This window comes from Monosiga brevicollis, genomic scaffold, assembly GCF_000002865.3.
Source record: "Monosiga brevicollis MX1 MONBRscaffold_16 genomic scaffold, whole genome shotgun sequence".
Classification (NCBI taxonomy): domain Eukaryota; class Choanoflagellata; order Craspedida; family Salpingoecidae; genus Monosiga; species Monosiga brevicollis.
Genome location: NW_001865053.1, coordinates 129,004 through 140,739, shown reverse-complemented (window position 1 = coordinate 140,739; position 11,736 = coordinate 129,004). Strand labels below are relative to the sequence as shown.

At 54.8% G+C, this 11,736-nt stretch overlaps 4 protein-coding genes across 4 annotated transcripts in view; 2 read left to right on the top strand and 2 right to left on the bottom strand.

Annotated features, from left to right (window-relative positions):
• Positions 1–153: 153 nt before the first annotated feature.
• On the bottom strand, positions 154–2,271 carry MONBRDRAFT_9558 (uncharacterized protein; the record flags this gene model as incomplete). The annotated part of the gene is made up of 6 exons (XM_001747218.1): positions 154–451; positions 570–970; positions 1,067–1,143; positions 1,534–1,641; positions 1,761–1,827; positions 2,158–2,271. 6 exons carry the CDS (start codon positions 2,269–2,271, stop codon positions 154–156), a joined length of 1,065 nt encoding a protein of 354 aa, XP_001747270.1.
• Positions 2,272–3,434: 1,163 nt separating this feature from the next.
• MONBRDRAFT_9557 (uncharacterized protein) lies at positions 3,435–4,070 on the top strand (the record flags this gene model as incomplete). Its single annotated transcript, XM_001747327.1, has 3 exons — positions 3,435–3,554; positions 3,660–3,799; positions 3,938–4,070. 3 exons carry the CDS (start codon positions 3,435–3,437, stop codon positions 4,068–4,070), a joined length of 393 nt encoding a protein of 130 aa, XP_001747379.1.
• A 511-nt stretch (positions 4,071–4,581) lies between these two features.
• On the bottom strand, positions 4,582–7,915 carry MONBRDRAFT_33095 (uncharacterized protein). The gene is made up of 12 exons (XM_001747217.1): positions 7,289–7,915; positions 7,062–7,144; positions 6,673–6,897; positions 6,463–6,533; positions 6,240–6,365; positions 5,898–6,126; positions 5,747–5,809; positions 5,483–5,647; positions 5,267–5,374; positions 5,036–5,179; positions 4,834–4,920; positions 4,582–4,762 (listed from the first exon to the last, which is right to left on the bottom strand). Exons 1-12 carry the CDS (start codon positions 7,692–7,694, stop codon positions 4,676–4,678), a joined length of 1,794 nt encoding a protein of 597 aa, XP_001747269.1. The 5' UTR covers positions 7,695–7,915; the 3' UTR covers positions 4,582–4,675.
• Positions 7,916–8,395: 480 nt separating this feature from the next.
• Positions 8,396–11,736, top strand: part of MONBRDRAFT_33094 (uncharacterized protein) — a gene marked incomplete at both ends in the record, with an annotated part of 6,822 nt that continues 3,481 nt past the window's right edge. The window contains 13 exons of the mRNA XM_001747326.1: positions 8,396–8,444; positions 8,650–8,714; positions 8,806–8,889; positions 9,217–9,335; positions 9,453–9,547; positions 9,651–9,721; positions 9,823–9,975; positions 10,119–10,194; positions 10,306–10,361; positions 10,478–10,630; positions 10,735–10,855; positions 10,950–11,330; positions 11,458–11,602. Coding sequence (XP_001747378.1) covers positions 8,396–8,444; positions 8,650–8,714; positions 8,806–8,889; positions 9,217–9,335; positions 9,453–9,547; positions 9,651–9,721; positions 9,823–9,975; positions 10,119–10,194; positions 10,306–10,361; positions 10,478–10,630; positions 10,735–10,855; positions 10,950–11,330; positions 11,458–11,602 — 1,568 coding nt within the window. The remainder of the gene's footprint in view (positions 8,445–8,649; positions 8,715–8,805; positions 8,890–9,216; positions 9,336–9,452; positions 9,548–9,650; positions 9,722–9,822; positions 9,976–10,118; positions 10,195–10,305; positions 10,362–10,477; positions 10,631–10,734; positions 10,856–10,949; positions 11,331–11,457; positions 11,603–11,736) is intronic.

The following is an 11,736-nucleotide window of genomic DNA, read 5'->3' as shown; positions in this document are numbered from 1 at the left end:
AGAGAAATTGTCAGGAGACTAAAAAAAAAAAAAAAGAGGGATCAACAAGCAAGAGAAAGGTATCCCGGCAAGCAACACGACAAAACAGAAAAGGAAGCGGGGACACAAGACACAACAAGTGGACAACAGAGGAATCAAGGCAGCGCGGCTGGCTTATTCCTCCGCCTCGGGCTGAGTGGCCTTGGCAATGTACAGCTTGCCAAAGCTTTGTCCGCTAAAGTCGGACACCTGTTTGCAGAACGTGTTGATTTGTGCCGTGACAAGCAAAGAGCCAAGACGCGAAGGGGGAGTGGGGGTCTTGTGATTGGCCACAAGCTCCGCCTCGGACTTTTCGGGCAGGCCCTTGGCCCGAAGCTGTTCGTTTTCGGCACGGCGTGCCTCGAGTTGCGCATCGAGGCTGGCCTTCGCCTTGGTGGCATTGCGGTGATACTGCTGGAACTTGTAGGCTTCCCTGTGTCGCGACGAGCCCAGAATTACACATCACAATGAGAAGAGGCATGGGAGCGACTGGCCAGGAGCAGCTTGTAAACGACGCGAAAAGAGGAAAAAAACACCACTGATACACGCACTGGGAAAGGTCATCAATGCCCTCCATGAGGAGCTTGATGTTGCGAGACATGAAGGAGGTGGCGTTGAGGTCCATGCGGTCAAAGATTTCCGATTGGTCGAGGTTGGCACTGAGCTCCGGGATCAGCAGACGGGCCATCGAAGAGGCACGAATGGTCACGGGCACCTTCTCGAAAACGGTGCGATAAGTCAGGCCAGCTTCCCGGACGGCCTTGGGGTTGAAGGAGTCGGTGCTAAACAGTTCCATAGCCTTGTTGCTGAGGCGGAAGGCAGAGAGGGACAGCGTGCCCTGGAGTGTCAAGACGGGGTCGTAAATCAACACAACCGACTCGGCCATGTGGCGCTGGTGCTGAAACTGCACGGCCGCCACGTCCTCGTCGAAAAAGGTTCCCATGTCGGCAGCCTGATCAGACGGAAAATGAGGTGAAGGATCGGTGAGGTATTCCGTGAAATGATGTGGCATGGCGGGCAGGCTATAAATCAGAAAGATGCTGCCTACCTGGTACCAGCCGACGTTCATGTGGTCAACATTGACCTCACGAAGCCATCGCATCATCTGCACCTGGTACTGTTGCACTGCTATATGAAGATCAAGACGAGGGCATGGAACGTGGAATTGAGATGCCAAGAAGGGTGGCGGGGGAAGGAACAGGGAAAACGGTGAAGCGCATAAAAGTGAAAAGAGTGGTGTGGGATGGTAATCAAGGTATGTCGTCAAGCCGTGCGCGATTGAGTCTCAGAGATCAAATGGTGAAAGTGACCTCATGGATGTTGCGGCATCCGATCAAGAGTAGCAAATATTGATATAAAAGCATCATCGACAACGCGCGCGCACGGCCTGGAGAATTGGAGATGTGCTTGTGTGTCTCGCCATGTTTGTTTCTTGGGCGACCAACATTCCTCCCGAGATTGCGATGGAACAAAGTATCATTCAAAGGTTGCTGCTTGGCAGATTTTTGAACCTACCGATGCTGTCATCATCATCGTCCGAGACGCGGGGAGTGGGGAAACAATTGGTCACCTCCAACAGCGCATCCTCGCCGGGCTTGGAGGCATCCGCCAACTGGCTCAGGCCTGTTCATATTTCGAAAGCAGGAGACAACGAAGGACCAAGTGAGGCGCAAGCAGCTGTTGGACTTGGCCTGTTTTGCCATGGACCTCGCAGATCAGACGATGCGAGCTGTACAACGAACCAAGAAGGGGGCCGCGCACAGGCTCATGGGGATTTTCGCGGGCATGCTTGATAATCTTCATCACCACCTGGAAAGCGTTGACCGAGTTTGCAGAAGCAACAAATCATGCAGAGGTGCAGGCAGGCAGAGGAAGAAATGAGTGAGCTCAGCTCAGGCCAAATTTATCCCGTTGGCCTCGCGCACCACCACCACAACCGGTCTGACACGGAAGCGACACGGGCATCATGTGCTTGCGATCATCTGAATGATCACAAGGCCCGTCTGTGACCCGGCCCGACCCAACCCAACTCGCAGCCTACAAGACACCCCGACCTCGTGCGCGCACACCAGCCCGCTCGCTCGCTCGCTGTCCCGAGTGCCTTCCAAACGAGACCTTTCACCCACAGCCAAGACTTACCAAAGCATCGACGGTCACCTGCTTGACAACACTGTTCGGCGCCTGCTGCGACGACGTCTGTTCCCGCTGGTCCCGGGACTGGAACTTTTTCTGATACGGCTGCCGCGTCGCCATTGTGCGCTGTCGTTGCCCGTCACACACACACAGACAGAGCAACGCCCGACAAAGAAAAATACAAAAGAGAGAGAGATGTGTGTGTGTGTGTGTGTGTGTGTGTGTGTGTGTGAATATAAAAGAAATCGGGCTGAAACAAAAGAAAAGTCGCGTCCGCGTGTGTGTGTGTGTGTGTGTGTGTGTGTGTGTGTGTGTGGAACAAAAGAGAGGGACGTTACAGAGCGGGATGCCTTGACACGTGAGGTGAGAATGCTTTTCACACTGTTTTCTCTCGACAAACTATTCACGTTTTTCTTCCACTCTGCGGCCCTTTGCGCCCCTTGGCGCTCAGCGTACAAGCTACCACCTGTCATAATGATCTGCTATTTTTAGCTGCAACAGCGGCGGTTGCACCACGGCTCGCTCTCACGGGGGTCTATTCCAAGGGGGTCAAACCATACACTCAAAATTAAGAGACAGAGACAAAAGAGAGAGAAAGAACAAAGACAAAAGAAAAGCAAACGAGAGAGAGAGAGACACACACACACACATATAGAAAGGGATTCCTTCCTTCATTCCTTCAGTTGTAAAAGGTATCGTCTTGAGGTCACCTCACACGTTGTGGGTGCTGTTACCACTGCTCTCTCTCTCTCTCTGTGTCTGGCTGTAGTAACCGGCAGGAGGGGGTGAAAGGGCAGCGCCGGGCGTTGGAATTGCATTTGCATTTGTATTAAATTGGTCAAGGGGGTGTTGGCATGAGGGTTGTGGGGGATGGGCGTCGGCGTTCTGGACTCACGCTGGTATCGCACGGTTCGCTTGGGGTCTTGGCAGGATTTCCTCGTCTCGCTTCCTCTTTTTAACCTTATCACAGACCTTGCACCATGCTTCGTTTGGCGGCTTCTCGTGCGGCGGCGCCCCTGGCGGCCGGCCGTGTTGCGGTCATGCGTAAGTTGGCTCAGCTGGTCCTTGCCCTTCACCGTTTTCTTTTCCTTTTATCGCCACCCATCTGCTGCCACACATTCCAAAGTCGCCATCGCCCGCGAGCCCTGTCCTCAAATTTCAGTGTTGAGCCACCTGCTCTTGCATCGGGGCACCTCGTCAAAACACAACCCTAAAACCCAAGGACACTTGTCGTCTGCGTCGACATGGCGCCAGGGCAGGCACCTTCTGTGTAGCAGCAGCACATGCTCACCCCGTTTTTCGTGCCCTGGCACCTGTGCTGCCGGTTTTGTCTAGGCCCCGTCGCTGCCGTCCGTCACTACTCGGAGGAGCTCTCTGCTTCCGAGTTTGATGCCAAGTGGAAGGTGTGTGCTGCTGCTGTCCTCTCTCGCTCTCGCTCTCTTCTCTCTTTTTCAACCGCATCCTTGAACTTGGACGTGGCTGACGGGCTGGCTCTCTTAATTCGTCAGGCTTACTTTGAGGATGAGAGCCTTGACTCGGGTGCCATCCGACGAGGCCTCAACGACCTCTTCGCCCACGATTTGGTCCCCGAACCCGCCATCCTTGAGCAGGCTCTGCGCGCTTGCCGTCGTGTCAATGACTTCTCCACGTGAGTTTTTATTGCCTTGGTGCCGGAGCAGGATAATTGCGGAGCTCGCACCCGTGACCGCCAGTGAAACCAGGCTGCGTGCACCGTGTCTATAAAAGGCCAGCTGACTTGTCTGTCGTTGTGTCTCTTGGCCTCTAGCTCGGTCCGCATCTTTGAGGGCGTGATGGACAAGGCCCCTGATGCCACCACCTACAACTACGTTGTCTCTCAGCTCAAGCCCGTCATTGCCGAGCTTGAGGTCACTCTCCCCGAGGAGCTTGGTCTCCAGTAAATTCATTCAGCCTTTTTTTCTGGTGTGCCGTGACCCATTCCTGTTTCCAAGTCCCATTCCTCCTTTTCATTCTTTTTCCTCCCCGTCTCTTATCCTTTGTCTGGGCGTGGTTTGGGCTTGGGCAGCTCTACCCTAGTCCCGTGAGTACGTGATCTGCGGCCTCGCGACGGATGCATTTTTTTTGTTTGTGACTCGTCGAAAGAGCCGACGAAGGGGATCCAGATCCAGACTTGGCGACCTGCGCTTTGTCCCTCGTTGCCGACGTCAGGGTCAGACCCTTTTGTTCACGTCTCATCGTTCGCGTCCATAGACTTGTTTCCCGTTTTGTTTGTCCTTGACCCTTGCCTTGATCTTTTTTCCGGTCTTCCCTTTGCCCCGTTTATCCCCGCAAAGACCAATTGCAGTCCTTGCCCCTAATATCACCCGACAGGGAACCTCCTCATGCAACCCCAAATGTGGCAACGACTCGGTTTCAGTCCCCTTTCTCCAAAAAAAAAAAAAAAAAAAAAAAAAAGTCTCTTTGTCTCGATTGATGGCTGGCCCCATGCATGTGTCTTGGCGGAGAGGCCCGAGCAAGGAAGCAGATAGAGGACGTCAGGAAGTCTCTACGCTAGGCGGCTGTAGCCTTCACGCATGATTTGAATCTTTTCGCCGCTCTCCTGCAGCGTCTGCAAAAGGGCATCGATGCCTCGCTACGCGCACAACAAGAAAAAAGCATGAGTGGAACTTCCATGGCCCTGCGTGCGTGCCGTGGACACTTTACCTGCTGCAACTGTAAGTGATTCATAATGTGCTTGATGGTCGCTGTGGGCAAGCTGGCATGTGCAGTGCTAGTCGACCGCAGCGGTGACTGGCAGCATACCCAGAAACGAGAGACCACATGAACAAAGTGAGGGCCACCGGATGAGAGACGCATCGACAGCTTCCCTGCACCAGAATCAGAGGGCAGGCCCACGCAAGCGTACCAGTTCCAATTTGGCCTTGAGTTCGCTGACGCGACCCTGCTGCAATTCGTCGATTTGCCGCGTCATGGCGCCCAAGCGGTTGCCAATGGTGTTGAGATCTTGCAAAGTCATGCGGCGGTCCTCACGGGCAGCAAAACGCATCAGCTAAATTCCATTACACGTGTTGAAAACAAGTGAGCGCACCATGGCTACATGGCAAAGGCCCAAGCCAGATTGGTCGAGAGAACCCACCCGCAAGATGCGCGAACCAATGGCCACGGCATTGTGCTGCAGTTCGTCAATCTTGCCCTTGAGCAAGTCCTGACGGCTCACAACTTGATGCAAGCTGCTTTGAATGCTCTGCGTGACCGACCGCAACAGCAGGTGAATGAGCATCGCCCCGAGCACGGTCTCGCGTGCTCTGGCATCGGAAAACGTGCACCCACCCACTCACACACTCACACATACCTCATCAAAATCGCCCGTCAAACGTTCGCGATGATAACTAAGCTCCTCGTCCTGAATTTGGCTGCGCCGCGCCAGGCCGTCAAATCCAAAGATGGGAACGGGGAAGTAGCGCTCCGGATCAGGATTGGCCTTGCGCGCATATGCCCAGAGCTCAGATGGGATCCCCTGTGTCGGTGTTGAGGCAACCCAGCATTACCCGCCGAGGATGCCATGAGTTAAATCCGCCCGTGGCACAATCCATCAGACACAGCCTTTAAAACCTACGTCGGGCCGCTTCAGTGCATCTAGCACCTGCTCGCGTGTGCGCTCAACAACTGGATAAAAACCCTGAGCCAAGCGCATGACATGTGTAACATGAGATAATATTCAGCGCTCGCGTCGGATTTGCGAGAAAAGCTACGACACGGCACCGTACCTTGACGTCAAAGCGCTGGGCTTGAGCATTGTACTTGGTTTCACATCCCAAGCTCTGCAGGCCCTCCTGAATATCCTTGTGATGCGGCTTGGCACCACCTGCACCAGCTGCGGTCGTGCCTCCCAATGTGCTGGTGCCAAAGCCGGTTTTGGCAGTAGAGCCGAACCCACCGCCACCAAAGCCTGTCGTTGGCTTGCCAAACCCCGTGGTCGGCTTACCAAAGCCACCCCTGCGTCATTAAAAAACGTGAGCCAAGCTAGCTGATGGACCGGATTTTAGGCTGCTCCAAATAATCTTGGGAGAAAGGAGAAAAAAGGCCAGCACGTCTCCGTTGAAACCTACAGCCCAGAGGTGGTCGCGCCGGTGGCCGAGGCGCCAGCCTTGTAAGCCTCGGCCAAAAACTCATCAATCTTGCTTGCGCGCAGAGGCTTTTTTGTGCGATCCAGTACTTGGAAAATCAGCTCCACCCTGCGGTTCAACACGATCCCCCAGCAGCACACGTGTACCATGACCAAACGCCTGACAAAACGTAAAAGGCATGCCGTGTCGGTTGAAAGATACGTACTTGCCCTCCTGGGTCATGCGCACCGAATCGACGTAGACCTCTTGCAACGGCTTGAGTAGTTGCTTCAAAACCTGTTGGTATGAACAAAGCAAAATACACCGGCAGGCGCGCTCAATGGATGAGACTGGATGCTACTCTGAAAAAAAGAAACGCAAACCGGGGCTTTTATGATGGCAACTGAAGATGAGCTGGGCATGCTTGAAAAGGTACCTTGTTCTGAAGATGGGATTCGATGGCTTTTACGTTCTCCTTGATTTCATCGTAGCTGCCATTGATGATAATGCCAATGCGGCCCTCTCGGTCGCCCTGGCGTGGCAAAAGGTTGTAGGCCACAGTCTTGAAAGCATTATAACTCGATTCCTTGGGCACCTTGGCAGTATCTGCCTGGTTGGGCTGGCCTGTGGACAGGAAAAAGGTTCCGTGGCCCCACATGGCCTAAATATATGGCACCAGCATGCAGCCAGAGCAGCACAGAAGCACAGGAGTCGTGTCAGCAGATGCATAAGAGAGCTTGCCGAGAACACGGCCGGTTGAAAGGCTCAACCATCTGAATCTGAGTGGGACGGCTTCCAAACGCGAACAGCGGGCTTTGGACGGACCTGCATGTGATTGAATCGCTTGATTGTGTCATCGCGGGCATCGCCGTGTCGCTGGACGTGATACTCGGCCGGGATGTAGCGTTCTAGCAACAGGAAGGAATGTTACCATGAGCCCAGCCAACGAGGAGGCGCTCTTCTTCTCTTTTTCTTTTTGTGAAAAGCAGAAGAAGAAGTAGTGACGCAAATGGCAAGAACAAGATGAACTGAAGCAGATGGGTTGCACTCACGCGGACCCTGCGGCTGTGGCTGTTGCTGAGCCTGCTGCTGCTGCTGCTGACCAAAGCCACCCACGCCAAAGCCCGACGTGGCCGTGGAGCCAAAGCCAGTGGCAGGCTTGCCAAACCCTGCAGTTGAGGTGCTGGTTGCACCAAACCCCGTGGTTGTGGCGGCGCCAGGCGTGCCAAATCCGGTGGTCGTGCCAAAGCCCGTGGCCGGGGCCGACCCCGGTGTACCAAAGCCCACGGCCGGCGAGCGTTTTGCGCCAAAGCCGGTGGTACCTGCGGTGCTCGTGGCCGCCGGCGCTCCAAACGTGGTTGCAGCGCGTGTAGCCTGCATGCTTCCAGCCGTGCCAAAGCCCGTCGCTGGGGCCGAACCAAAGCCCGTCGCTGGGGCCGAACCAAAGCCGGTGCTCATGACGACAACCTCGAACTCACCAAAATCGTAATTGCCACCAGCACGACCCCGCCTACTGCTCAGGTTCACACCGAAACAACCGGATGACTGTGGTGCTCCGCCCCAAGACGCACGACCCTACACCCTCCACTCAACCCCAGGCAAAGACGCTCGCACACCCGCCGTCCCACACTTGCACTCGTACCAGCCCCGACCAGCGACAAGTGCGCCTCGAACACTCGAAGTAGCAAAAAAAAAAATTGTTGTTGAAGACTTTCTCTCTCTCTCTCAAGCTCACTCTCTCAATCTCTCAATCTCTCTCTCAATCTCTCTCAATCTCTCTCTCTAAATCTCGAAATCTCTCCCTCTCTCTAAATCTCTCTCAAAAATCAATCTCTCTCTAAATCTCCCTCTCTCAAAAACGTTGACATCACGTTGGTATTGAAATTGAAGAGTAGACTTTAATTTTAGGTCACCACTGAGAAATACACTCTGCGTAATTTGTTATGGCCCTATGAGGATTTCATTCCACCACGCCAATACAGGTTTTAACACAAAAAAAAATAGCCGTTACAAAAATCAGTTTTCTCTCTCTCGCGTTCTCTCTCTCTCTCTCTCTGTGCGCGCGCTGCTGGTGTGTCGCGCACGGATCTTTCAAGCTCAAGCGCGCCAAGGCTTGCTGCGACCTTGTATATCCACATACGACCTCCCCACCGTCAGCCATGGGGCGTCGTCGACGGTGCGTGCTTGTGTTGCTCTTGGCCCGGGCCGGTATGGCTTCCCCTCATTCGACATCATGCTTGAATTTTTGACAGCAACGCCCTCTCCTTGCGGAGACATGGCAACCCTGGCTCCACTTCCGCAGCTGCCATTGCAGAAGGAGGTGTGACTTTTCCCACCCACAACACAGCTGGCGTTTTTTGGGGGGCTTGACGCTCGTCATCATCTCACCAAACGCTGCTTCTTTGATGCGCAGCTCAAGAAGTGGCTGCTGTGGCTCGAGCTGGTGTCCTGGTTTGGGTGCAGCATGCCTCCTTTCCAGTGTGTATCTTGCCACCATGCCCGGTGCCTCTGCCCCCGCTGCTCGGTGCACTCACTCTTGATTTGCGCGCTCCGTCCATCTTCGCTGCAGTGGTGGCCCGGGATGCTGACTTATGACCCGCATTCGGGAGAATTTACCAGGGAAAGTGCTAATCATCGAGCTTACCACATCCAGGTTGGTACAGTGCGCCTCGGACGTTCTGTCTCAATGTAATCGGTGGCGCACAAGCAAAGATGCAAGAAGTCATCTGCCAAGGCCTCCTCACGACAAGAGCCATACGCCTTGCTGCAGTATTTTGGTCCCGTGATTTCCCGTGCCTGGTCGAGCTCGCGGACACTCCTGCGCCGCTGGAAAGCTGGCGAAAAGGTGAGCTCTCATCCCGAATACCCACGTAGCCTACACAACCTTGACCTCCCTTGCATTGGCCCTTCGTCTTCGTGCACGCCTTCTCCCGAATCCCAAACGCCCACGACCCTTGCTTAAATGGCCCCTGCTCTTTAGGATGGCGGCCTGGACCCAACGCTCCTCAAAGTCGGTCGGCTATCCCCCAAGCTGGCCAACGAGCGAGCAGCGGCTCTACAGCAAGCACATGCAGTTGCCGAGCTATCCCTGCGCGAACGGTGCGCACGAGTGTTCCTTCGTGCCTTTCCATACGCCTTGCCCTGTTTTATTTTCCACCTCTCGCACAATCGCTCCCCAACGCTGATCATGCCCCTGATATGGTCAATAATACCTAGCATTTTGCGCTGGGCCTGCGACTTCAAGACGGAGCGTGGAGACAAGGCCAAACCCAAGCTGGAAGAATCAGACAAGGACCAAGCTACTGCCCCTGGTGCGATGATTCGACGCGACGCAGGCAGCTGTTTTTCTCGCCCGGCTTGCATTCTGGCTTTCAATCTGATATGCCGGCCACCTCGGTGTGTCCCTAACGCCAGGAACCGTCTCGGCACCCCCTCGCAAAATCGGCGTCCCGCGCAGCAAGACTGCATATCAGTTTTACCTAGACGTACGTCAACCCAGGCCCCGCTTCATTCCGCCCTGGTCAAGCTTTTAGAAACTCCGACGAGCCTCACTCATCTACCTGGCACCCATGTGAACTTTGGACAGCATCGGCGTGCCGACGTCATGCACAACTTGGATGATGACGGCACGAGCAAATTTGCGCGCAATGGCAAGGTCACCAAGCTCATTGCTGCCGAGTGGCAAACTCTCACGGCTGACGAGCGCCTGCCTTTTGACAAGCAAGCTGAAAAGGCCAAGGTGAGCCCCTCTTGGTGCATCCGCTCGGTCCCTCTCCATACACAGGTAGCTGTCAGACCCCTGCCGCGCCAGCTGCGTGCCGTCTCAATGAGAATTCACTCGTTTTCGTGCTGAAACGATTGTCTTTCGCGGCATCATCCCAGAAACAAGCCATCTCCAAAGCACAGGAGATGCGAGCCGAGCTCGAAAAGAGCGAACCTGTTACCCCTGAACGCACAGGTCTGACCTCTTCTTTGCCGCCAGGACGGTCCTGTGCCGTACGATGGCCTTGTTCTCACATCAAAACGTGCTTGGCGTGTCTGGAACTCACTTACGCTGGCCGCCGCCTAGCTTCTCTCAAACCCGCCGTTCCTCGCACCAAAACCGCCTACATGTTTTACTTGGATGTATGTCGCGCAACACCCGCTGTTGCGCTGCCCCGCATTGTTAGCGTGCTACTTTGCCGCTTCAGCTTGGACTGAAACGCATTTTCATTGGTGCCGTGACTGGGGCTCTCCTGCAGCATCGGCGTGCCGACGTGATGAAGGGAATGGACGATGACGGCACCAGCAAATTCGCGCGTAACGGTCGGGTGACCAAGCTGATTGCAGCCGAGTGGAAAGCTCTGTCCGAGGAAGCACGGGCACCCTTTGTCGAGGCTGCTGAGATTGCAAAGGTGCGTCTGACCGCAACCGTTTCTTTTTCGGCCCATGGTCTCGCATGAGAACAACACCGGGCTGAAAAAGCACCTCAATCTCCTTCTTCCCCACCCCGTCCCAGAAAACCGCAATCGCGCGCACTCTCGAGCTCGCACAGGCAGATGCCAGTTGCCCTGACTCTCCTGGTGATCGTCCCCCGCCCATGGTGGCAGCGTTTCGCCTCTTTGCCCAAGATTTCCTCGGTAGGACATCGTGTTTTATCAGGCCCGTGCCATTTCGGCACACAGACCTGATCATCAACTCAACTCGGTGCGACTCTTTCTTCCCGTAATGCAGCCAAAGCGCAGGACTCGGGCGATGAACTGGTGCACTTGGACTCGGCTGATCAAGGCCTGCGCGTCCACGAAAAGTGGATGGCACTTACCCGAACTCAACAACGAGCCTTTGTACGCCGTGTTCAACCAGATGCTTTGCCCAACAAATCGGGTGCTTCAACGGCTGCTGCCTCGCCTTCTGCCAGTGTGTCACCAGACGAGGACCAAGCCAGCAACGAAGGCCAACCAGCTGCCAAGCGCAGTCGCAGCTCACGCACAACCATGACTGCCAACGATGACACGTGCCGTATCTGCGGAGAGCTGGGTCAACTCATTTGCTGTGATGGTGGCTGTCGTGGTGCCTTTCACCTTGAATGTCTCAGCATCTTGCAACCCCCCACCGGTACGCCTGATTGTTTCTTTGACAAACATACGGAGGCGCACTTGATTACACAGAGGCCGTCGGTAGAGTCAGCCAGTTCACGCTTGTTTGTTTGTTTGTTCACACAACCCATACCACTGTGACGCAGGCGAATTTCGATGTGATGAGTGCTCTACGGGCAATCACACGTGCTATACGTGTGACAAAGTGGGCGCCGACCTTATCAAGTGCCAATTTCCACACTGCAACAAGCTTTATCACCGTGGATGTGCTGAAAAGCAATTCAAGGCCGAGTAAGCGCTGTGCAGACCCTTTCTCGACCCTTGTTGGCTCAATCAAAATGCCTGCCGGCAAACCGCTTCTTACCATCGGCCTGTGCCGCTGATAGTTTGGATGCTGAAGAAAACAGATGCGACGTCTTCCACTT

What these genes read in the sequence shown, in the direction of transcription:
- MONBRDRAFT_33095 (XM_001747217.1), bottom strand. Translation starts at nt 7,694, where the DNA reads ATGAGCACCGGCTTTGGTTCGGCCCCAGCGACGGGCTTTGGTTCGGCC. An exon ending in CCCAGCGCTTTGACGTCAAG is followed by an intron (nt 5,810 to 5,897) that starts GTACGGTGCCGT and finishes CGCTTGGCTCAG; the next exon opens with GGTTTTTATCCAGTTGTTGA. An exon ending in TCAAGGCCAAATTGGAACTG is followed by an intron (nt 4,921 to 5,035) that starts GTACGCTTGCGT and finishes GTATGCTGCCAG; the next exon opens with TCACCGCTGCGGTCGACTAG.